At 40.1% G+C, this 26768-nt stretch overlaps 1 protein-coding gene across 4 annotated transcripts in view; it reads left to right on the top strand.

Annotated features, from left to right (window-relative positions):
• Positions 1-26768, top strand: part of ST3GAL3 (ST3 beta-galactoside alpha-2,3-sialyltransferase 3) — a 143569-nt gene that overhangs the window by 21827 nt on the left and 94974 nt on the right. For 2 of the 4 annotated variants that reach the window (XM_081143646.1, XM_081143649.1), the window contains exon 3: positions 23019-23066. The exons of 1 other annotated variant lie outside the window; for it this stretch is intronic. In XM_081143646.1, the coding sequence (XP_080999772.1) occupies positions 23019-23066 (48 nt within the window). Of the gene's footprint in view, positions 1-23018; positions 23067-26768 lie in introns of those variants that run through there. One more of the 4 variants, XM_081143648.1, reaches the window with a different exon arrangement.

Here is a 26768-nt window from a genome sequence, read left to right on the forward strand (position 1 = left end):
GAACTCTCTCGGAGCTCGAATACGCAAGACATATATGCAATATGCAAGATTATGCAAGACATACCAGGGAGTTGAGGCTTTGGGTCCTAGCTTTGTGACTGGGTAATTTATTTGCTCTCTGAACCTGAGTTTTATCACCTGTAGAACGAGTTAAGGATTTAATGAGTGAATGCATGTAAAGCTGTTAGCATTGTGTTGTGGTGAGCACTCAAGAAGTAACTGCCCTAATTATAGTAATATCAGATACCAGCACAGATGGATAATAGATCCTCAGTAATTTTTGTTATATGGCTCTTGTTATGTACTTAATAATTCTTTTATTTGATTGCAAGCAAGGTGGTGATATTATCTTTGGGACAATCTCAAAGCTCCTTTTCTCAGAGGGGCTCTCAAAATGTTGTGGTTTCATTTATTTTCTTGCAAGGAATTAGTCTTTTAATAGTATAATACATTCTGAATTTCTCTGGAGAGTCTCAATTTTAAAGCCTTCATCCCGTTGTAATTTTGTGTATTTTCAGTTTTGATTGGAAAGTATGGGATTTGTGCCATATACTGAGGCAGAGTTGGGCAACATGATACTGCAGCAAGGATGCAGTGCCTGTCTCGGGCTGGATCATAGGGAAGTTACTCTGATAAAAAGATTAGTGTGTGGAAAGCTTATTAGGGAGTGGTTTGGGGATCAACGACCCTGGAAGGAAATGCATGGAGAGGGAGGAGAAGGAAGCATGATTTTACAGAGGACAAGTTGGATTCAGCCCCAAGAAAGACTCAGGCAGCCCCACAGGGATGGGAAGTTGGGATGGTACTGAGTTAGGGGGAGGAGACTGTGTCTTTATAGTTCCTCCTTCACGGGCCGTTGGATGCCATAGTCATTAGAGGAGGCTGCCCAGGAAGGGCATGACTCCGGCAAGCAGCTCTCTTCAGCCAGGGCATTTCCTGAAGAGGGCTGCCACTGATCCCAGCAGCTGGGGACTGGTCCTTCCTTCCTTGAGGGGGTATCTGAGGGGTACACTACAGCTTCCACCAGTGCCCAAGTCACCTGAAAGGGAAAATAATAATAGGCTGGTATGGTGTAACAAAAGGTAGCTGTAGACAGAGTTGCTTATAAGTAATACATAATTGTTACTTTTAACTTTAAGAATTCAGGATAGTATTTTAGTCAGAGTGGACTCTGTACTGTTACAGACCACCCCAAAATTTCAGTGGCTTAACACAATGAAGGTTTGTTTCTTTCTGTGACAGTCTAGTGCACGTCTGTGGGGACTGGGGAAGGAGTTCTGTTCCACCTCATACTTTCAGGGACACAGATTCCTCCTGTCCGGTAACCTCGCCAGCTGCTAGAGCCTTGAATCCTCCACTAGCTCCTCTGATGCAACTCACAGAGGAGAAACACAAAAATTTGGAGAATATGCAGGTCTCTCTGGGCTAGGCCTGCAGGTGATGTCCTATAGCCCACAGTTCATTGGCCAGACCCCAGTCACGTGGTCCTCCTGTCTACTTGGGACCTACTAGAGTAGTCGGGTGGCCAGCAGAGGGAAGGACATATAACCCTCACTGCTATGGCATTATATTGCTCATACCCTTGTGGTGCCCGGATTTTCTCATTATTGGTGAATTAAAGACACTTCAAAACTGTATGTTTTTAATTTCCAGAGTTAAATATCTAAATTGCCACCATCATAATATTAAGGTTTTCTATACCTGGGAGTATTTTAACAGGCTGAGGGAAGCAAAATTTTATCAGAGAGAAGGGATAGAGCAGAGTATTAAAGAGCTGAAAATTTAAGAATTCTTAGCTCAGGAAAGGCAAAAAGAGGCAAAATAACTTCAGGTGTGTGCAGGGGTATATTTATTTTTAGTGGTACAGAAGAAATTTGCAAAGCCCTTGATCCTGTCATATGACCATGAAAACAAGTTCTCTCCCTCAGCTATATGGCAGGAGTGTCTTCCTCATGGTGACATGGAGGAAGTCGTGAGATAATGGGATTACAAAGAAACTCTCATGTGAACAGCACTGAAAGCTCCTTGCGGGGATTCCTGTGAATACCACTCAGGCAGCCCTGGAGTTGGAGGAAGAGAAGCCCAGGGAGAGGTATCAGTGACTTTTTCTGGCAGTCAACACTATTACTGCTGAGTGACAGTTGGTTACGTCTTCACCTTTGTTCCAGGTAGCATGGGGCACGTGGGAAGGGCGGGGCAGCACTGAGCAGTTTGCACACTGCACGCTGAGGCTCAGAAAGGGAGCGAGGGTGAGACAGGGCCAGGTGAAGTGTGTCAGATCAGAAGGAAGAAGTGAAATCCAGGCAGCCTTGACAAAGAGATGGGTTCTGAAGCAGGGATCCTGACAGGTAGGGTAGGACATTTGGGGACCTGGGGCATGTACTCTAGAGAAGTAGAACATTAGCAGTATTTCTGAATCGAGTGTGATTGCTGAGAGCGACCTGTGAAGAATGGTGGGGGGCGAGGGGTTGTGAGACCAGAGATTGGAGAGGGAGGGCAGAGCCAGGTATCGAGGGCCTTAATGTCAGTTTCGAGTTTAGGGCCGTTAAAGGTCCGTACACTTAATAGAAATGCCTGGTGGAAACACAGTGTTCTGGACTTCTGTGTGGAGAATTAACAGAGCACAGAAGTTTCTTTTGGAATTTCTATTTGAGTACCTAGAATTTAAAATCACCCTTATTTCCTCAGTGAAGTTCATTTCACAGCCATTTATTCGTACTTATTAAGATAGTTACTGTACTGATCTCTAAAGATGAAAATTAAATAAGCCTTGGTCCCTACTTTTGAGGAAATTACATCAGATTAGGTAAGATATGTTTAAAAAGTAAGTGTTCTTGTGTTACATATGCTAAGACTGAGGTCTGTATAGCTGTGCACACAGTGCTCGCCAACCTTCTAAAAACCCCACACTCTCCTGTGAAAACATTGAAACCTTACAGTCCTCCTTAATTGCTATTTAAAAATAAAGTAAATACCATAATTAAAAATTAATGAAGGGAATTGCTTTCCTCCCATTCCCCCTGATTATTACCGTTATACAAGGAGTGGTTCATTTGACTAGAAGTGCAGTGTTAGGGGCCGTGTAGGAAAGGCTTCCTAGAGGAAGCGGCTCTCAAGCCTGGACTTGAAAGATGAATGAGTAAGTGAGAAGTGCATTTTGGGCAGAGAGAATGCTGCGAATAAAGGTATAGGGGCCTGGAAAAGGGCCAGGAGACCGTCTTATATGGAATGCTGAGTTTCAACTTTGAGCCAGAGGGAAGCTGCTGGTGAAAGGATTTTGAGCAGGAAAGAAATGTGGTCGGGTTTGCATTTTAGGACAGTAATTCCAGAAGCAGAGTGGAGTATAGATGAGACAGAAAGATGGGAGGTAGGGATACCAGCTGCCCCAGTACTTCACCAGCTAGGGGAGTTCAGGGATGGAGAGACTGCGCGGTGGAGGGACGCCTGAGCCGAGGAGAGCAGGATAGAGAGCTGCAGGGGCATTTCTGGCAAAGGGAAGATCATGGGCAAAGGCACAAAGCGTGGAAGAGCGTGGCGTGTCTGGAAAACTGGGGGAAGTCTAGCATGGCTGGCAGGTAGGGTACAAAAGGGGGGATGATATTCACCGGCTGGGTAGGTAATGACACAGGTCACATTAAAGAGTTTAGACTTTATCAGGTAGATGAAGAGGAAGGCACAGACCGTATATAAGACAAATCTCAGCCAGTTTCCAAGGATATATAGCATGCAGAACAAATTCTCTGACCATAGTGGAGTTAAGCTACAAATCAGTAACAGAAGGATAACTAGAAAATCCCTGTATACTTAGAAATTAAGAAATAAACTTGTAAGTAGTCATTAGTCAAAGAAAAAATCATAATGGAAATTGGAAAATATTCTGAATGAAATGATATTAAAAATATTACATGTCATAACTTGTATATAATGCTGCTAAAAACCAAGCTTAGAAGGGAATTTATAGACCTCAACACATATATTAGAGGAAAACAACAAAAAACAAAGGCTGAAAATCCATGATTGAAACATCTGTTTTAAGAAGTTAGAAAATGTTCAGTAAATTAAACCAAAAAAGGAAAACATAAAATAATAAAGAGTAGAGTTTGATGGGAAAAGCCAAACTTACAATATACAGGATTAACAAAGCTAATAGTTTGTTCTTTCAAAGACTAGCAAAATTCACGAACTTTGGGCGAGACTGGCCATGGAGGAGTGGGGGGCAGAGCGGGGGAGCAGCGGTTCCGGATGAGTAGTGCCAGGAATGGGGGCAGCACTAGAGAAGCCACCAGCAGAAAAGGGTAAGAAGAGGCTGTTACACGCAATTTTACACCAAAAGTTTTGAGAATTTTGTGAAAATGAATCAATTTCTAGAATAATATAACTGCCCAAAATCAACTCAAGAAGTGTGGAAAACCTTAAAATCCTATAGACATTAAACCAGTGAAATCAATGATCAAAAATATTTCCACAAAGAAAATTTCAGGCTCAGATGGATTTACTGGAGATTTCTCCAAAAGATTCAAAAGAATAAATAATTCCAGCTCCAATACAGACTCTTCCAGAGAACAGAAGAGGGATACCGCCTACTCGTTTTTTGAGGCTAGCACATCCTTGATACCAAAACCCAACAAAGGCAATTTGAGGAAGAAAAAATACAGGATATAAAAATATGGATATAAAAATCCTGAACAAAACTTTAGCAAATCCCACAATATACAGGGTGAGGCAAAAGTAGGTTTACAGTTGTGAGTATGCAAAACACAAGAGTTTATTCTTGTATTATTATTTATTAATTATTGTATTATTTTCCGTACAAACAACTGTAAACCTACTCTTGTCCCACCCTGTATGCAAAAGATGATACATCATGATCTAGATGGGCTTATCCTAAAAATGTACGTCATTGATTTAACAGAGAAATTCATCAATGTAGCGATTCACATTACTAAGTTAAATAGATTTTAACAGATTTTAAAAAATCATATTTCAATAGATTTGGGGAAAAAACAAAAATTCAGCATTCACTGATGCTAGGACTGCTTAGCAAACAAGGACTAGTAGAGAACTTTACTCTGAAAAGTTTTCATCCAAAAAAAAGTCTTGTTTAATCGTGAAATTTTCAGTTTGCTTTTCAAGATCAGAGAAACAAGACAAGGTCCAATCACTTCTTTTCAGCATGAAGCAGGATGCCTCACTGAGTGCAATGTGATGAGAAAAATTAAGAAAACCTAACCTGAGGAAGTGATGGATGGAGGCGCCAGCACGGGCTTGAGAGAAATTTAGGACGCCTTGCTGTGACGTGGGTTCGTTTTTATTTTCATTTAGTACAGTTGGTCAATAAATTGAAAAAAAGGGGGAAGTACTCTTTTCTCTTTCGGCTAATACTGCCTTTGTTTTTAAAACTTTTTGAAAAATCACTATATTAATGAATTTCTTAATTGGGTCCTGACTCGTAAGTAGGAAAATGGAAGTGAGAAAGGAGGAAGAGTGAAGGGGCAGAGTGTTCGAACTACAGGGTAACGCCTTCTCCGTTACCTCAGTCTAGAGATGTGCATCTAATCGTACTCTAGTGGCTATGTTTTTAACTCCTGGCTGACATCCTACCTGTGATTTTTTTTTACATTCTTTCCCCCCAAAAGAGTAGAGAGATTCTGCCTCAAGCCTTGGCATCTCAATGTTACCCTTACTGAGGTTACTGCATGCTCTGGTTTCAGGGCTTCAATTGTGACCCATCCTTAATCCTATTTATTTATTTATGTCACCTCAACTTTTTGCTTTTGAAAAATTACACACAGTGGAAAAGTTGAAAGAACAGTACAATGAATGTCAGGATCCTTTCAACTAGAATCTGCAGCTAACATTTTAAGGTTTTGCCACATTTGTTCTATCTACCTGTCTATGCGGACAGATAGACACACATTTTTCTGTACTATTTGAGAGTAAGTCGCAAAGTTTTTATTTTTAAGACTTTATTTTTTAGAGCAGTTTTAGGTCACAGAGATGTTCCATAAACCCCCCCTCCACTATCAACTTCCCACCAGAGTGGGACATTTGTTGTTGCAGTTGATGAACCTACATTAACCCATCATTATCACCCCAAGTCCATGGTTACATTAGGGTTCACTCTGGTGTTACACATTCTGTGGCTTTGGATAAATGTATAAGCATGTATCCACCATTATAGAATCATACAGAATAATTTCACTGCCCTAAAAATCTTCTCTGTCTGTTCATCAATTCCTTCCCCCTATTCCCTGGAACCACTGGTATTTTTACTGTCTCTATAGTTTTGCCTTTTCCAGAATGTCATATATTGGAATCCTATAATACATAACATTTTCAGATTGGCTTCTTTCACTTAGTAATATACATTTAAGGTTCCTCCATGTCTTCTCATGATTTGATAGTTCATTTGTTCTTAGCACCGAATAATATTCTATTGTCTGAAGGTGCCACAGTTTATTCATTCACATACTAAAGAACATCTTGCTTGCTTCAAAGTTTTGGAAATTACGAATAAAGCTGCTATAAACATACGTGTGTGGGTTTTTGTGTGGACATAAGTTTTCAACTCCTTTGGATAAATACCAAGAAATGTGATTGCTGGATCATATGGTAAGAGTCTATTTAGTTTTATAAGAAACTGCCAAGCTCTCTTTCAAAGTGGCCGTACCATTTGCATTTCTCATCAGCCCTCATGAGAGTTCCTCTTGCTCCACGTCAGCATTTGGTGGTGTCAGTGTTCCAGATTTTGGCCATTGTAATAAATGTGTAGTACCTTGTTTTAATTTGCTGTTCCCTGTTGATACATGATGGGGCATCTTTTTATATACTTATTTGCCATCTGTATATCTTGTTTCATGAGGTCTTTAAGTCTGGTGTGTCTGTTAAGGTCAAGGGCACATACCTTCGTTACGGGCTCGATCCCGAGCCCTGCTCAGGGCTTGGGCAGAGGCAGCCAATCAATTTGTCTCTCTCACATCGATGTTTCTCTCTCTCTCCCTTCCACTCTCTGTGAAAAGCAGTGGAAAAAATATCTTCGGGTGAGGATTTAAAAAAAATTTTTTTTAGTTGTATAGGTTTTATGTGTACAATTCTATAACATATTATATTGTATTGCATGTTCACCACCCCAAGTCAAGTCTCCTTCCATCACCATTTATCCCCCATACCTTCTTCCACCTCCCCCAACCCTTCCCCTCTGGTAATCACCATGCTGTTGTCTATATTTAGGAGTTTTTTTGTTTTTTGCTTAATCCCTTTACCTTTTTCACTCAGCCCCCTAACCCCCCTCCCCTCTGACAGCTGTCAGTCTGTTCCTACCACCACCACTGTGCAATGGTTCAAGGCCACAGTTTGCTCTGGCATGGGGTACTGAGAGGCCCAGGGGTACAGGCCTGCCATAAATCCAGACTCATGCATGTGTTTCTGTTTTGTTTGTTAGTTTATTTTGTCTATTAGATTCCACGTATGAGTGAAATCATATGGTACTTGTCTTTCTCTGACTGGCTTATTTCACTTAGCATAATGTTCTCCAGGTTCATCCATGTTGTCACAAAGGATAAGATTTAAGGTTTACTCTCTTAGGAGCTTTCAAATATGCAGCACAGTATTATTAACTAGTCGCCATGCTGCATATTACATCCCCGTGACTTATTTTATAACTGGAAGCTCGCACCTTTTGACTCCCTTCACTCATTTTGCCCACCCTTCAGTCCCCACCTCTGGCAATCACCAATCTATTCTCTGTATCTATGAGCTATTTTTTAATTTTTAAAAAAATTCCACATATAAATGAAATCATATGGTATTTGTCATATTTCATGTAGCAGAATATCTTCAAGGTCCATTCTTGTTGCAAATGGCAGGATTTCATTCTTTTTATGGCTGAATAATATTCCATTGTGTGCGTGTGTGTTTGTGTATATCTGTGCGTGCCCGCGCGCGCGTGCGTGTCTGTGTGTGTGTGTGTACACCACATTTTCTTGATCCATTCATTCGTCAGTGAGCCCTTAGGTTGTTTCCATATCTTGGTGTTGTAAGTAATGCAGCAGTGAGCATGGTGGTGCACATATATTTTTGAGTTAGTGTTTTCATTTTCTTTGGAAAAATACCCAGAAGTAGAATTGCTGGGTCATATGGTGGTTTTATTTTTAATCCTTTGAAGAACTTTTATTGTTTTGCATAGTGGGTGCACCAGTTTGCATCCCCACTAACAGTTTGCAAGGGCTCCCTTTTCTCCACATTCTCACCAATACTTGTTATTTCTTGTCTTTTTTGAAAGTAGCCATCCTAACAGGCATGAGGTGATTGGTATCATTGTGGTTTTGATTTGCATTTCCCTGGTGATTAGCGATGTTGAGCATCTATTCATGTACTTGCTGGCCTTCCGTACGTCTTCTTTAGAAAAATGTCTGTTCAGATCCTCTGCTCATTTTTTTACCCTCACCCGAGGATATTTCTTCCATTGCTTTTCAGAGAGAGTGGAAAAGAGAGAGAGAAACATCAGTGTGAGAGACATATCAATTGGTTGCCTCCTGCACTTGCCCAGACTGGGGCTGGGGACGAGCCTGCAACAGAGGTACGTGCCCTTGGCCGAAATCGAACCTGGGGCCCTTTAGTGCAGGCTGGCACTCTTAACCACTGAGCCAACTGGCCAGGGCTCCTCTGCGCATTTTTAAATTGGATTGTTTGGGGTTGGGGGGTTTGCTATTCAAGTTGTATGAGTTCTTTATATATTTTGGATATTCAGCTCTTATCAGATACATGATTTGAAACTATATGCTCTCGTTTAGCAGATTGCCTTTTCATTTTGCTGTGCAAACTTTATCGTTTGATGTCGTCCCACATTTTTGCTTTTTATGTCTTTGCTTTGGTGTCAAGTCCAAAAAAATTATCACCAGGACCGATGTCAAGGAGCTTACTTACTGCCTATGTTTTCTTCTAGAGGTTTTATTTTTGTGTATGGTGTAAGATTGTGTTACAGAAAGAAACCCTGTACCCATTTTTAGTCTTGCTCCATTTTCCGCCAGCCACCCTAGCCCTAGGCAGCTACTAATCTACTTTCTGTCTCTATAGATTTAGCTGTTTTGGACATTTCATATAAATGGAATCATACAATATGTGGTCTTTTGTGTCTAGCTTTGTTTTGTTTCATATAATGTTTTGATTCATGTTGAAACAAGTATCAAGACTTAATTCCTTTTTATGGTGAAATAGTATTCTGTTTTATGGATAAACCACATTTTATTTATCCATTCATCAGTTGAGGGACATTTAGGTTGCTTCCACTTTTTGGCTATTATGAATAAACTGCTATAAACATTTAAAGTTCAAGTTTTTGTGTGAACATAAAATTTTATTTCTTTTGGGTATGTTTACCTAGTAGTAGAATTGCCGAGTCATATGGTAACTCTATATTTAACCTATTGAGAAACTCTCAGGCTTTTCCAAAGCTGCTTCACTATTTTACATCTCCACCAGGAATATGTTTCATTCCTCTCCATGCCTTCCATTCTTTTTTCTTCTTTTTTTTCCTTTTTATTATATCTTTATTGATTTTGGAGAGAGAGGAAGGGAAAGGAAGAGAGAGATAGAAACATCAATGATGAGAGTCATTGATCAGCTTCCTCCTGCACACCCCCTACTGGGGATTGAGCCCGCAACCCGGGCGTGTGCCCTCACCAGGAATCAAACCTCAATCTCCTGGATCCTAGGTCGATGCTCAACCGCTGAGCCACGCCCAGCCAGGCATGCCTTCCATTCTTAATACTTATGATGAATGATAGTGATAACAACCAACTGTAACTTTTCCTTTCTCAGTATGTGTACTGAGAGGTGTATATCCTATTTTTAAAAATAGAAATATTGCAAAGTAATAAGTATACAAAATTTGTCATGAGAGAATATAAAAACTTCGTTGAGCAACTTTTTATTTTGTTCCCTCCCTTTTTCATAACTAAGTTATCTCTTGAGAATGGAATGGTACCATGTTCTTTTAATTATAGCCTATCAAGTACATCTTTTTCCCAGATGAAGGAAAGAATGTCATATGGCAAATAACTTAAGAGTCTTATCCTGTCCAAGGGTCTCTGGCACATGTGAATAATCCAGGCCATGCTTCCACAGAGATTCATATCTTTTATTATTTGGGTTTAAAAAATTACATTGGATTTTAAAGTAAATCCCAGACATCATGTCATTTTAACTATAAATACTTCAGTATGCCTTTCTAACAGATAAGAACTTTTAAAAATGTGACCATGTTATTATCTCACATTAACTAGTTCCTTAATGTCTTCTTTTTTTAGCACATTTGACGTGGTAATTTATTTTTTTAAGTTGACTTAAGAAAATATTCACAAGTTATATTCATTACAGCTATATTTATATGAGCACAAAATTAAAATGAAGTCTCAATTATGGGCAAACAGTTAAATGGTGGAAATATGTATAATTCTTTTAGAGTGTTAGTGTAGAGGCATTAAAAATCATATGACAAAATAGGTCCAGAGGCATGGATGCATGGAACACATTGACAGATCTCAGAGGGAAGAGGGATGGGGGCGGACAGGAAGAATTAACCAGAGAACTTGTATACACATATATACATAGCCCTTGGACACAGACAGTAGTGTGGTGAAGGCGCTGGCTGGAGGGGGACGGGGGGGTGGACGGGACATCTGTAATACTGTCAATAATAAAAAATGAAGAAAATTGTTATATGAAATATTTTTAATAACCCAAGGAAAAGCTAATGCTACAATGCTACATGAAAAGGGCATAATATACAAATATATGTATATAAAGTATTAATATGATAGATATTTCATATAAACGCATGCATACATAGGTGTATGTATGCATACATACAGAGAACTGCCTTAAATGAAGACATCTGTGCTAAAATTTTAACAGTACCTAATTCTGCTAATTATTTTTTTAATGAACTAAAGCCCATTCTTTATTCAGATTTCCTTAGTTTTTACATAATGTCCTTTTTCTGTTCCAGGATCCTGTCCAGGATGCCATGTGACGTTTCACTGTCACATGTCCTTAGGCTCTTCTTGGCTGTGACAAGACTTTCTCTTTTTTTATGATCTTGACAGTTTCTTTTAATTTGTCCATTACAGTTGGCGTTCAGTATTATTTTATATTAGTTTCAGGTGTACAGAATAGTAGTTAGACATTTATATAATTTGTGAAGTGATCCAATAAGCCTAGTACCCACCTGGCACCATACATAGTTATTACAATATTATTAACTATACACTGTACTTTACATCCCTGTGACTATTTTATAACTACTAATTTGTACTTTTTAATACCTTCTTTTTTGTTTACCAACCCCCCAACCCCTCCCCCTTCTGGCAACCATCAGTTTGTTCTCTGTATCTATGAATCTGTTTCTGTTTTGTTTTATTTTGTTCTTTAGATTCCATATATAAGTGAAATCATGTTATTTGTCTTTCTCTAATATATTTCACTTAGCATAATACTCTTTATGTCCACACATGTTGCAAATAGTAAGATTTCATTCTTTTTTATGGCTAAGTTATATTCCATTGTATATATGTACCACATCATCTTTATCCATTTGTCTGCTGATGGGCACTAAGGTTACCTCCATACCTTGGTGAATTGTAAATAATGCTGCAATGAACATAAGGGTACATACATCTTTTTAAATTAGTGTTTTGGATTTCTTCAATTAAGTACCCAGAAGTAGAATTGCTGGGTCATAAGGTAGTTCTATTTTTAATTTTTTGAGAAACCTCTATACTGTTTTCCATAGTGGCTGCACCAATATGCATACCCACCAACAGTGCACAAGGGTTCCCGTTTCTCCACATCCTTGTCAACACTTGTTGATTTATTGATGATGGCCATTCTGACAGGTGTGAGGTGATATCTCATTGTGATTTTATTTTTTTTTCCATTTTTTAAAAAATTTTATTATTGTTTAAAATAATACAGATGTCGCTTTTTCTCCCCAATGACCCATTTCTCATTGTGATTTTAATTTGCATTACTCTGACAGTTAGTGACATTGAGCATCTTTTCATTTGTCTATTGGCCATCTGTCCTCTTTGGAGAAGTGTCTGTTCAGGTCCTTTGCCCATTTTTTAATTGGATAGTTTGTGTGTGTGTGATTTGTGTATGTGTTGATTAGTATGCGTTCTTTATGAATTTTGGATATTAATCCCTTATCAGATGTATTATTGGCAAATATCTTCTCCAAGTCTTTAGGTCATCTTTGTTGATGGTTTCTTTTGTTGAGCAAAAGCTTTTTAGTTTGATGTAGTCCCATTTGTTTATTTTTTCTTTTGCCTCCCTTGTTTGAGGAGATACATCAGAAAAAAAAATTACTAAGAGCAGTATCAGAGAGTTTACTGCCTATGTTTTCTTCTAGGAATTTTATGGTTTCAGGTCTTACATTTAAGTCTTTAGTCCATTTTGAGTTTATTCTTGTATATGGTGTAAGAAGGTGGTTAGTTTCTTTTTTTTTGCATGTATCTCTCCAGTTTTCCCAATACATTTTATTGAATAAACCGTCTTTACCCCATTGTATAATCTTGCCTCCTTCGTTATATGTTAATTGACCGTATAGGCATGGGTTTATTTCTTCGCTTTCTATTCTATTCCATTGATCTATGTGTGTGTTTCTAATGCCAGTAGCATGCTGGGGTTTTTGGTTTTTTAAAAAATATGTTTTTATTGATTTCAGAGAGAGGAAGGGAGAGGGAGAAAAAGAGATAGAAACATCAATGATGAGTCATTGATCGGCTGCCCCCTTCACACCCCCTACTGGGCATCGAGCCCACAACTTGGGCATGTGCCCTGACCGGGAATCGAACCCCACTCTCCTGGATCATAGGTCAGTGTTCAACCACTGAACCACGCTGGCTGGGCCAGTACCATGCTGTTTTGATTACTATGGCCTTATAGTATAGCTTGATATCAGGTAACATGATACCTCTACTTTGTTCTTCTTTCTCAAGAGTGCTGTGGCTATTTGAGGTCTTTGGGGTTCCATGTAAATTTTAGAATTATTCTGTGAAATATGTCATTGGTATTTTGATAGGGTTTGCATTAAATCTATAGATTGCTTTGGGTAGTGTGGATATTTTAATTATGTGAATTCTTCCCATCTATGAGCACAGTATGTGTTTCCATTTATTTGTATCTTCTTCAATTTCTTTCGTCAGTGTCTTATAGTTTTCTGAGTGTGGGTCTTTTACCTCCTTGGTTAAATTTATTCCTATGTATTTTTTAATATAATAAATGGGATTGTTTTCTTAATTTTCCTTTCTGATAGTTTTGTTATCCGTGTATAAAAATGCAACTGATTTCTGAATATTTTGTATCCTGCTACTTGACTGAATTCATTGATCAGTTCTAATAGTTTTTTGGTGGAATCTTTAGGGTTCTCTATATAGAGTATCATGTCATCTGCAAATAATAACAGTTTTACTTCTTTCCCAATTCAAATGCCTTTTGTTCCTTTTTCTGGCCTGATTGCTGTCGCTAGGACTTCCCTTTAATATCTTCTAATACCTAGTCCATATTCAGATGTCCCTAATTATCTTAAATATGCCTTTTCACAGATCCAAACAAGGTCTACACATTTGGTTGTTTTGTCTTTTAAATATCTTTTATTCTAGACCATCTTTATAAATTTAGATCAACTAGATTTGAAGCCTCAGCCCTGCTACCACTGAAGGTTGTGTAATATTGTGCAAGTTAATTCAGTGTTTGTTCTTCATAAAGTTATACATGTGCATAGTTCAAAGAGACAATTCTATAAGGCTTTTTACCAACAAAAATGAACTGTGAAAAGGCACTTCCCCATTACCACCACAACTTGATTTTCTACCTCCATAGGCATCTATTTTTAACTCTTTTAATTTGTTTGCTATTTACCTCCAAATCTCTAAATAACATACTTACATTGCCAGTTCTTGATATTTCTGTTTTGAGTATTATTTCTTGACTTTATATAGTGGAAGATGAAGATTTAGTACTCTGTCACACTCACTACTTTTCCACCACAGATGTGAAATCTAACATAATTCTAATATAATTAGAACAACATTCAGTCTGTTTACTATGACCATGAAAATGCTATTTTTAGATACCATGATTGCAGTTTCTTCACTGCACATTTTGTTTTTTCTGAAGTCAACAATACTTTTACTTTTTGTTTTGCTTAATTTTCCATGTACTTATTGCTGTGCAGCCCTAAATGCTTCCCCAATTATATAAATCTTTTCTCCATATGTTTAAACATATTAGGTAGTCTGTCAGTTCCATTTTCTTGAAGAAATCTCTCTAGGAGCCTTCTGACATGCACTATTCTTGAGTGTTTGCTTTTTGTTCCCGCTGCCCAGCTATAGACTTGGGTCTCCATTTACCATCATCCTCATGGGATCTCATTTCCTGGGTCCTATGGTTTTTTCATTTTCTTCTTCATTTTGTGGAACACATCCTCTGTTAATTTTCTGGGAAAGAATGAATGAGAAGTAAATTTTTGAGACCTTGCTTGTATGAAAATGTCTTCATTCTAATCTCATACTTAATTGATAGTTGACTGGATATAGAGTTTTTGATTGGAAATTACTTTCCCTTGGTATTTTGAAGATGTTGGCCCACTGTGTTTTAGGCTTTCAGTGTTCCTGTTGAGGGATCTTATGCCATTCTGCTATTTTATTGTTTATATAAAATTTATTAATTTGTTACTGTTCTCCCCAGAAATTTTAATGTTTTAAAATTTCATGATGATGTACCTTGATAGAAGCTATATTGAGTTGTGTAGTCATGGAGCTCTTTCAGGTTCAGAAAACTCAAATACTTTAGTTATGGATAAATTTTATTAAATTATTTATTTGAGTATTTTCTCCCTTTCTCTCTTTTTTTTTTTTTTTTAGTTTTCTCTTCTGGAATTGTCATTTTTAGATGTCATATCTCCTACACTGGTCCACTTAATTTTTTTTTTTTAATTTTCTATCTCATTTTTTATCTTTGTTTCTTGCTGTACATTCTGAGAGATTTCCTCTACTTCTTTTCCAATCCTCCTATTTCTGCTATCATGTTTTAATTTTCAGGAGTTATTTTTTTCTTTTTAGTCATTAAATATACCATTTTTAGAAAATGACATCTTTTGCCTATTTCATGAATAAAATGTCTTCTCTGAGGATTTTAATGATTTTTTTCTAAGTTTTCTTTCATATATATATATTTTTTTAATTGATTTATTATTTATTTAGTTAGTTTGAGAGAGAGAGCGAGGAAGGGAGAGAGAGAAACATTGATTTCTTGTTCCACTTATTTATGCATTAATTGATTGCTTCTTGTCTGTGCCCTGACCAGATATGAAACCTGCAACCTTGGCATATCAGGGCGATGCTCTAACCAACTGAGCTACCTGGCCTCTAAGTTTTCACCACTGCATGTATTTTTTGTTTTTCCACATTGCACTTCTTTTTTATTTGTTTTGGTCTCTGTCTTTACATTAAATACTTTTTTCTAATGCCTTCTGGTCTTGGCTGTCAGCCCATAATTAAGAGTGTGGTATCTTGTTTTTAGTATCGTCTTCTCTCCCACTTTCAGTGACACCTGGTCTGCCAGTGATTGAGTCTTTACAGAGCTCTCGAGTGTATTTTAGGTTGCTTTTCCCATTACTAACATAGGATTCCACTTTCTTGAGTTTGATGAGTCAGTTCTACTTGTTTGCTTTCCAGCTTTCAAACTGTTGTTGCTCATGTCTCCTCTCCTGCTCGCTTTGTTCTTGTGTACTTTGACTCTACAACAAACAAACCTGTCATTTGAGGGTTTTGGAAGGGATCAGAGGTGTGTGTGTAATCTAAATCAGGGTTCAGCAAATTATGGTTCCTATGCAAAATGCATCCCTTTCCTATTTCTAGGGCACCAGTACTAAAACTTTCTTATGCCCCTGAAGATCCCAACCTCATCCTGTTGTCTCAGTTTCCGTTTCAGCACATGCCTACTTCCATTTGTACTCTGGCTGCTTCTGTTGCACACACAGGCATTTGTAAGCAGTGCCCACCCTTCCCTCATTGATCCACCTCCTAGAGGGCAGAGGCTATTAGGATTCCAGCTGCTCCCAGATTTCCTGGTCTCCCTGTGGGTACTGATGTCCCAGGGGGTGTCATGCCCCTGATCCTCAGCCAAGTGCCTTTTGTCTCCTGAATGACATAGCAGTTTCTCTCTCAATTTCATGGTGACTCACTTTTTAAAAATAGTCTTTGATGTGTCAAAGCCTTTTTTGAAAGTCTAAACAGATTGTATTGACTAGTTCCCTTTTAGTCACATGCATTTTTACCTTCTGAAAGCAGTGATATATTATTTAGGTATGATTTTACCTTCCTGAAACGACACAACCCTCCCTCACTTTTCATGCTTCAGTGCTTCTCTTTAGATGTTCCCACCCTACCAGCACAGCCTGTCCCATAAGGTCATCTCATATCCGCTCACATACTATCTCCTCCTTGTTTTCCCAGGTTCTCCCAGCAAAAATTCTTTCTCTTGCATCTGAACTTCTATAACAACTTCTCTAAAGGCTTATAATATAGTTACTTGCATCTCTGTTATCCTCTTAATAGTTCATAAACTCTTTCATGTCAGGGACCAATGCTTCATTTTTTCATACAGTCTCTTGAGCTTAGTAAGAATTCCACGTGTGTTTGGTAAGTTAAATTAATGACATAAATCTAAGGAAAAACTTCTTGAAATAAGTCTAGTTAGTATATCAACAGCCTCCATTTAACTCATTCACAGCCGAGTCCCCAGAGTTGATCATTGTACGGAAATTGTTCCCACTAAGGTTACCAACGCCCTTTAATGAATAATTCTGGGGTATCTTTCATCCAGCAGCTTTTTCCGTTTCTTTGCCACACTTGAATATTCCTTCTTATAACCAAGTCTCACCTCCTCTGGCTTCCTCTATGCTGATACTCCTTTTTTATTATTTCACTGGTTTTCTTCTTTATACCACATTTCTGTAAGTTAATGCTTTTGTTTTATTTTCTGTCCTCAGCCTATTTTTAGCCTCACCTGAGGATACTTTCCCGTTGATTTTTAGAGAGAGTGGAAGGAAGGGAGGGAGGGACATTGACCAGGCCGGAGATTGAACCACCCCTGAGGTACATGCCCTTGACCAGGATTCAAACCTGAGACCATGTGGGCTGCCAGCCAACGCTCTAACCGCTGAGCAAGGGCTGTGTCCTCAGACTTTTTTTCCTCTGTGTATCTTCAGGAATCTCATTTCTCAGGTTTTGTTTCTTTGGGATGGGGGTTAAGGAAGAAATTGAGGGTTTAAAATGGGGGGTTAGCTTCTCTCAGGACCTAAGCAATGGAGAAAGTAGAATAAGACACAGGTAGCCATCTGGCTACTAATAAACTCTGTTGCCAGAATAGTCAATTTGGTTCCCACATAACAATCAAAGTTTACATTTAAAAATATAAATCAGATCACGTTATTCCCCTGGTTTTAAGCAGAAGCTTTTCCCTGCTATTGTGATACAATGCAGACATCTTTCTATGGCCTCCTCTGCAAGGCCTCTTATGGATCTGGTTCCTGTTCTCTCTGACCTGATTTCCCACCCTTCTTGTGTTTTCCATGCTCTGTGTTCCGGCAACACTGGCCATCTCTCTGTTCCTTAAATGTACTACAACTTATTTTCCCTCTGCATGGAATTCTTTTACCCTTGATCTTTTCTTGACTGGCTCCTGTCTTCAGGTCTCAGGCCATATGTCACCTCCTCAGAGAATCCTTCCTGAAACACCCTGTCCAGTATTGCCTGTACTTCCACCCTTGGCCACTGTTACATCATTGAATAATCTTCATCTACCACTTATTACTGTCAAATTATTTTGTTCGTTTATATGTTTACTTGTTTTTTTAAATCTCCCTGACCAAATTATAAATTCCTTGAGAGTAGTAACATTCTTGTTCTTGCTTACCATTGCATCCCTAGGTCTGGTGTGAAGTATATCTCCTTCATAACTTCCATCCCTATATATTATACTTAGCTTTCCCCCAGATTTATTGTGATAGAATTGACAAATAACATTGTGTAAATTTAAGGTGTACAATGTGATGATTTAATATACATATATTTGTGAAATAATTACCACAATAAGGTTAGGTAGCACATCCAGAACATTTAAGATCTAAGATCTACTCTTAACAAATTTCAAGTGTACGGTACAGTATTGTTAACTACAGAATGCTTAGCTTTATATGTGTTTTTATTTTACCTGTTAGCTACTTGGGGGAACTTTTTACATTCTTGCATCTCTAAGACTCACATGTTGTGGCTAGCAGAGTATATGTGTTAAATGTGTACTGTGTCAGGTGGGACTTGAAAATGTAGCTTGTTCACTGCATAATTGGAGCTTTGCAAGCTTCTCCAGTGACTGGAAATTCTGAGCCCCATTCTTCTTACTTTCTTTGTATTCCTTTTATCCGCTTCAGAAACCAGACACAGGAAACATCTGACCATAATAAAAGATTTGCAGTGAATGCTAGGTTTCCTCATTGGGCAAAGTCATGTGCAGCAATGCTCTGTTGGACTTTGGTCTGGAATTCTGTTTGGTCACTTATATAGCATACCACATGGCTGCCTCTGGCCTGGGAGCCAGGCACAGCTGGAGCCTGGGCTGCTTGAGGTAAAAATGACATATTTGTTAGCCTGAGATAGAGAAGTCTGGGTATTCTCGCTCTGTTGCTTGCAAAACAAACTTCTCACCTTGTTGAATACTGAATTTTCCTTTTTGTTGGCAGAGTGGTTTATAACTAAAACGATCTTACATCCTTTAGAATAAACACAAATAATGATTGCCCATACTGATTCTCAAGTCTGTGGCTTTAATGCTCAAAGCAACATCAAAACTTACACAAAACACAAACATGCCACTAACTGCCTCTAGAAATTTCTACTCTCTCGTTTGCATCTTCTGCAGTTTAAAGACATGTGCTTTTGAGAGCCTCCCACTACCACTGGAAATTATATTTGTGAAAACTCTGACTTTTCTTCCAGTAAGGCTGCCATCTATCTGGTGCTTACTCCTTGCATACCCATGTCACACTTTATTTTAAGTGGCTATTAACTTGTCTATCTTACTTGGCTGGAAGGCAAAAACTGTCTCTTATTTGGCTCCACATCTCTAGTACAGGCATACCTCGGAGATATTGCAGATTTGGTTCCAGAGCACTGTAATAAAGCCGTGTCACAATAAAGCAAGTTGTAATCTTTTTGCTGGTGGAGTGTCTTGCCTTCAGTTTGTAAAAAAAACAACAGCCCTTGCCAGGTGGCTCACTCAGTTGGAGCGTCGTCCTTACTCCAAAAGGTTGTGGGTTCCATCCCCGGTAGGGGTGCGTGTGGAAGGCAGCTGATCGACCTGATCAATGTTTCTCTCTCACATAGATGTTTCTTTCTCTCAAATCAATAAACATATCCTCAAGTGAGGATGAAAAAACACCACGACACCTGTGAAACACTATAAAATAAGATATGCCTGTATCTGGCTCATAGTAGGTACTTGATAATATTTGTGGGAAGGAGGGAAGGATTTTTGAAAAGCTCAGTCTTTTTAGGAATTGATATAGCTGATGTGTATTTAAGTGGCATGAAACAAGGATACCTCAGTAACTAAGGAGAAAAGCTGCACAGTGAAGGTGGTCAGGAACCTTCCACCCTTCTGCATTGATACCAGTGAGCTAGAGGTTGCAGTCCTAGAGCTGGATCAGAGAGTTCTTTTTCTAATGTTTTTTCTACATGTTTCCTGTAGAAAGTTTTCAGAAATGCAGAGAATAAATGTCCCCTGCAATTATTTCTCCTGGAGAAGGCCACTATTAACTTTTAGCCTTTTTTCTTTACATTTAGATGGAGAAGTTTAAGAGGTTATTTCAGGACTGCTTGTGAGTACAAAGAAAGTAAATTGCCATTGGAAAAATACTTGTCAAGTGCAATAAAAATTTGAGATGCTGTTTTTATTGTTAATCTGGGCAGTGAGCTCCTCAGAAAGCCTTTCCTAATCATCTGGTGAGGGTGATCTCTCACCTAGAAAGCTCCTTGGGCACTTTTCTAATTCCCCCTGCACTGATTTGTAGGAGTGCTTGTCTCTCCCTAGGATGGGGCCAGGCTTGAGCCTGCGAAGTGTCGCAGTACAAGGACAGTTCCAGGTTGACTTGAATTGAATGAGAATGTATATGCGTAATGGATTTCCCCCCACTGAGTGAAGTGCCACTCAGATAACATCACCTTTGAAAGAAAGCAAGGACATTTACTAGTTTATTCCTTTAATAGACATACTGATTACTTTCTTTGTGTTAGTCACTGAGCTAGGCACAAAGCCTCAGAAAGAATAGACAATCCCTGTCCTCAGGGAACTTGCAGTTTAATGAGAGAAAAAAGAAAAGTAAACAAGGATTATGTTGCCATATAATAATGCCCTCATAGCAGCTCAGTGATGGCCTAAAGAAGAGAAAGGGCAGAATTGATCAGAGGAGGCTTCAAGGAGAGGAATGATGAGTTGGGTCTTAGTGGAAAAGTGAGGGTTTTCAATGCACACAGGCAGAGAACAGTATGTCCGATGTCTGAAGATATGAGGCGCATATCTCTTTGGGGAAATGGAAGCAGTTTGGCATGTCTGAAACATGGAGCATATTAGAGGTGCACATGGGGCAAGATGGTGAAGACCTTGAATGTCAGAGCTTGGACTTTTTTTATAGGCTGTGGGAAGCCTCTGCAGCATAAGAGCAGAGACACAGGCAGGTATACTTCTTAGAGGAATCCTGCAGGTATACAGGAGGATGGAAGGGGCCGAGTTAAAGGTTGGTGTGTGGGTAGGGGCTCAGAACAGTTCCAGCAAAAGAGGATAGGCAGATGTCTAGAAATGGCAAATCTAGAGAGAGAGTAAATTAGCGGTTGCCTGCAGCTGGAGGTGGGAACAGGCGTGACCATAAGTGGGCACAAGGGACCTTTTTAGGATGATGGAAATGTTCTAAAACTGCATGTGGTGATGGTTGCACAGCGTTGTGAATTTTCTAAAAATCATTGAATGGTACACTTTAAAATGAGTGAATGTTAGTTATATTATGTAAATTGTACCTCAATAAAACACACACAGAGAGAAACGGGCTTCTTTTCTGAAAGAGCAATAGCATTAAAAGGAGACGGATGTGAGAAATGGTGCTAAAGAAGTAGAATTTGTAAGAGTTGGATGTTGATTTAGCTCACACGATGGTCACCTGTTTGGTGGGTTTCAAAGCATTTGGATCTGCCCTTAACTAGCAATACAGAATATGTGCCTCTGGATTCTTATAAAAAACCATATCCTCTAGTGCTCTGCTACCCAGCTCTTCATAAACACTTGGTTATGAGGGGGAAAAAATGTGTAAAAGATTGCCTGAAGGATATGTAGTCCATTCATTTCTCTGGGATTGTTATGCAGTGGTAGTGAGGGTCAGATCTTTTACTGGTAACAGCAGGGAATAAAGCAAATATAGTGTCTGCCTTTATGAGGCTTACAGACTAGCATTGGGGCAGATGTTATTTACAGTTATGATAACGGTTGTGTCAGATTTATGTGTGCACTAAGGGAAAATGACATAAAAATTGAGACCTGAAGAATAATGCTAAGGGGGGTAGCAGTAGACAGTGGTCCTATATCTATTCAACTGGCATTCTTTTGTAGTGAGTGAACCTTTTGAATGTGATCTCTTTGGAGTCTGGAGTCTTTGAGGTTATCCTGGGTCTTAAATGATCTTGGTGTCCCTTATAATTGCTTTTATTGAAGTGTACACTGGCTTTATGCCGTCATTTGTATTGGTTCATGTTATAAGAAACAATCATACAAGATTCACAGTTATTATTATAGGAATGTTGTAGAAGATACAGTCTTTGGCATCATGCTTCATCCCCGTTTATTAAAACCCAGAAGAGACTGATCATTGTAGAGTATTTGCTTTTATGTTTTGGTCTTTTAGTTGCTCTGAAGCACTCTATTGCGTCTTGCTCCAGTTCTCCACAAGGGACATTCTTTCAGCCTAGAGTGCCCCATTCCATTCTTGTTAGGTTTAACCCTGACTTCTCTTTCAGCTGTTAGTTCAAGTGTCACTTCTTTAGGGAGGCCTTTCCTAACCACCACCCACTCCCCCTCTAAACTAGGTCTGGTTCCTAATAGAAACTTTGGTAACTTTTTTTCTCTTGTAGACTGATGGCAGGTAGACTCATGAGTGTAGAGACCATGCTTTTTTTGTTTGCTTCTGTATCTCAAAGTATAGTGTTTTTCTTGCACATAGTAGATGCCCAATAAAAATTTACTGAACAGTGGAATGAATGAATGAATGAATGTGGCCACTGACTCTCGTAACTGTTCGTTTTCTCCTTTGGCTGTTTGGGAGCTCAGGCCTCCTCGATTCTAGCTATAGTGTTTGTATAGGTCCTCATGGCATGCATTTTGTGCACTAACATTTCCCAATTACACAGTGTTTTTCCTTTCTTTGACTTCATCATTTTTTTATTCTAGTGTGTACTGTAAATTCCTGCAGGCCATGTTAAGCCTTCTGGAGGGAGAAATAATAAATAATTGGGTATATGGGTAAGAAAAGAAAGGGAGAAGTCAAAGGGAAATGTTACTGTCTTTAACTAGATGTAGGAGGGAAGTTTTCTTTTGCTTTGTTTTAATTTAATTTCACTATGAGAAGGAAAAAGAAATAAACATGTCCCTTAATCTGGCAGGAAATGCCTCTGAAGAACTCGGGGCCTGTCTCTGCCCTGAGATGTTCCTCCCTGTGGCAGGAGGCTCAGGGATGGGCGTGGCAGGGCCTGCTGGCCCAGTGGATGGGTGGGCATGGGCCTGTGGAGGCTGGCTGTGCAGCTGAATTCCATTGTGGTTGACTGTCCCTAGGGGAGGGTTTGGGCAGAGCCAATGGGAGCTTGCTTTTTTTTACTGTGAAAAGGAGAAAGAAATGAACTTGTCCTCTTGTGTTGCAGATTCAGTGGTTCTATCCTTTGACTCCGTTGGACAAACTCTAGGCTCAGGTACCAGTTCCTTCCCCTGTCATCCTGTCAGCAGTCAACATTGGCCACATTTGAAATGGAACCTAATGAGGTGGGGGTGTCTGGGGGTGGCAGTGGAATATCTCAGAATTGTGGGAAAGCCTCGAGGAGCATTTCTAAGGACACATGGTCTAGGAAGCAGAGTGGGATATAATACCCAGAAGACTTTGCCGTGGCTTTAAAAGTGTGCACTGAAGAGTTTGCAGGAGATGTACCTTCCTCATTCTACATGGTTCAGGTTTACATAAAAGTATGTTTTCTGTCACAGAGAGTGGTTCAGAGGGCACTGAGAGACGCCAAGCTCTGGGTACCCTGGAGTAGATAACCATCAGGGCCCCCAGCAGAATGCCAGGCTGGTGAGAGCATCACAGCTTCCTGAGGGGACACACCTCGTTGCACACCTCCACTCACACCCTCCAGGAGGTGCACTCTCTCATACGCTTTTCTTTACTTGCACTCGTGCCAAAACTCATGCAGGTGGCACACTCCCGCTCTTCCCTTTATCTGCAGTACAGGACACACAGATTGGTACCCCTGCCCCTTTTACACAAAATCACCCAGGCTGATTTGGGCTTGGCTTTCACACAGCTGTGCTGTTGGCAGTGAGCGGAAAGACAGGTTACGTTGGTTCTTCAGCTTGCTGCCGTTGTGTCCCTGTGGGAGCCCCAGAATGACATTACTTTGTGAGAAGAGTATCTCTGTGCATCAAGCCTGTTTTTAGTTGGAGGTGATGGTGGGTGCTGCTTGCGAATAACAGGGAGACTTTGCTGGCCAGTGGGGGCAGTTAGTCCCAGATGCAGTAGACAGATATTTCACAGCACAGCTGCGAGGTTCAGGCAGTTGTGGCAGTGTGGATAGGAGAACAGTGTTCAGAGAATATGGTCACAGCTGCCACTGTTTACCGAGTACCTGGTGGAGCCCACAGTGTGCTAAGTGCTTTACACACATCTCACAAGATAGTGTGTCTTTACTTATAGATAAATAAGCTGATGCTCAAAGAGATGACGTAATCTGTCCAGCGCACTCACTGATCTCTGTCCAGCTCTGGGGCCTGTTCTCTCCCCTTTGCCGTCCTGCTGTCTCACACCTGGTATGCTTGCGGTGTCCCCACCACAGTGCTGGGACGGGAGGTTGCTCTAAGACTGGGCAGGTAGAGTTTTTATTCACATAGGAAAAATTAATCAATTTTATTACATTAAAGTTAAGAACTTTTGTTCATTGAAAGACACTATTAAGAGTGAGGAGGCAGTCTAGAGTGAAAAAAAAGATATTTACAACACACATAACCAACCAAGGGCTTATTTCCAAAATAAAGAGCCACAAAGATCAATGGGAATAAAGAAACAACCCAGTATAGAAACAAGCAAAAGACCGAATAGGCATTTCACAAAAGAGGAACTCCAAAGGGCCAGTAAACCTATGAAAAGGTGTTTAACTCAATTGATATGTAGGGGAATACAAATTAGAATTTATTGTGAGATACCGCAACACAGTCACCAACACGGCAAAACTTAAAAAGCTTGATGTGCCAGTGCTGGTGAGGACATGGTACAGAGGAAGCTGAGTGTCTACTGGTCAGAGGATAAATTGGTTGCAACCACTTTGGAAAAGATTAACTAGCCCTGACCAATGCTGCTCAGTGGTTGGAGCATTGGCCCTCCCACCAAAGGGTCATGGGTTCGATTCCTGGTCAAGGGCACGTTCCTGGGTTACAGGTTTGATCCTGGGCTCTGGTTGGGGTGTGTGCAGAAGGCAACCAATTGATGTTTCTCTCTCTCTTCCTCTCCCCCCCCAAAAAAAGTCAATGGAAAATATATCCTCGGGTTAGGATTAACAACAACCCTAAAAGACTAGCTAGCCCTAGCTGGTTTGGCTCTGTGGTTAGAGCGTTGGCCCACGGACTAAAGGGTCCCTGATTGGATTCTGGTCAAGGGCACATACCTCGGTTGCAGGCTCAATCCTGGCCCTGGTCGGGGTTCATGCAGGAGGCAACCAATCGATGCATGTTTCTCACGTCTCACGTCTCTTTCTCTCTCTTCTGTCTATCTGTCTGTCTCTCTTTCTCTCATTGATGTCTCTCTCCCTTCTGCTCTCTCTAAAAGGCAGTGGAAAAAAATATCCTCTGGTGAGGATTTTTTTAAAAACCAACTAGCTAAATTTGAATATACTCCATGACCTGGTAGTTCCTCCCATAAGTATGTTTATGTTCTCTGCATAAATGGATGCTTACACCCACACCAGGGTATATGGACAGGGTACATGTATAAGAATCTATCTCTGTCATTGAATGTAGCTAAAAGCCTGGACGTAAAGCATTTAGCAGCTATTTGAGAACTCTGAAATATAAATAGTAGCAGATAGACTGGGGTCAAAGACTAGAATTAAAAGCACTGCCATACTGGCAGTGGATTTCTCATTTTTCTTCTGGTATCCCGTGTCATGGACCTGAGACAGCCCAACACCCAGCAGTGGACACCAGGGCACAGAGAGAATTCCAGAAGATCTCTAGTTATGGCTAGGGAGCAGGAAAAGGGCTCTAAGGTTCAAACAGAGAGGGAAATCCCAAGGGTTATTTTTATCTCTCTTTTCTCATGCCCTAGTTCCCAGGCAGACCCGTGGTGGTGGTGGTGGTGGTGGTGGTGGTAGTGCCAGTGGCAGCAGTGGGGCCTTCAAGAACCTAAAACTGAGGAAGGAAAACCTTCCTCTCTGATTAAAGGAGCTGTAATCCCAAGAGGATGGCTTGAAATCCAGTTGATTTTTTCTCTCTGCATTCTTGCTGCTTGGCCCCAGATTTGAGTACAGATCAGGAAAAAGGTGGCAGAATATAGTAATGAAAACCTCAGTTTTCTGGCCAGAGGACTGAGAAGAGGAAGCCCAATGAACTGTAAAGTGCAGGAGGAAACAGAGGAAGGATCTCAGGAAAGTGACTCCATGAAGCTGTTTATGAACTTTCAGGCTAACCCCTGAGCTGTACATGTGTGCATCTGGTTCTAACCAACATAACAAAGACTCTGAGAATTGAACAGAGGAATAGACCACAGCCTGAGTCCCAGACTGGACACTGTGGTGCACACAGAAGACACACCTGAATAGGTTTTGAAAATGCAACTGGCATTGAAACCACAACCCACAGAGGGCTGGTCAAAACTTGCTACCTAAATCCAACCTGGTTGATTATCTGGTAAAACAAAAATATCAACATTCTCCACTGGATTTAAATAATACCTAAGGTTTTATAACATAATATTAAAAATACCAAAAATTAATCATTAATTCTTGAACAAGGTGGCAGTGTAGGTAACCGCTGTAGCTGCCACATCCCACAACCACATCAAAATTACAACAAAAATACAGAACAGCCATCTCTCAGAACCTCCTGAAATCTAGCTGAACAGAAGCCCTACAAGGAAGGAACTGAAGGAGCAACAGACTGGTAGGAGGGGCGGAGACCTGGCCGTGGGCCCACACCCAGTGCCGAGGTTTAAATCCGGGAGGGATATGTTGGCGGTGGTGGTTTCCCAGAGGAGTGAGGGGTCCCAGCCCCACATCAGGCCCCCCAGCCCAGGGCTCCAGGGCCAGGAAGAGAAATTCCCACAACTTGAGGCTGTGAAAACCAGTGGGAGCTGTAGCTGAGGGATGAGGAGGCTGTGGGAGTCCTAGGCAGCTCCTCTTAAAGGGCCAGTG

The sequence above is a fragment of the Miniopterus schreibersii genome, assembly GCF_964146895.1.
Source record: "Miniopterus schreibersii genome assembly, chromosome: 8".
Taxonomy (NCBI): Eukaryota; Metazoa; Chordata; class Mammalia; order Chiroptera; family Miniopteridae; genus Miniopterus; species Miniopterus schreibersii.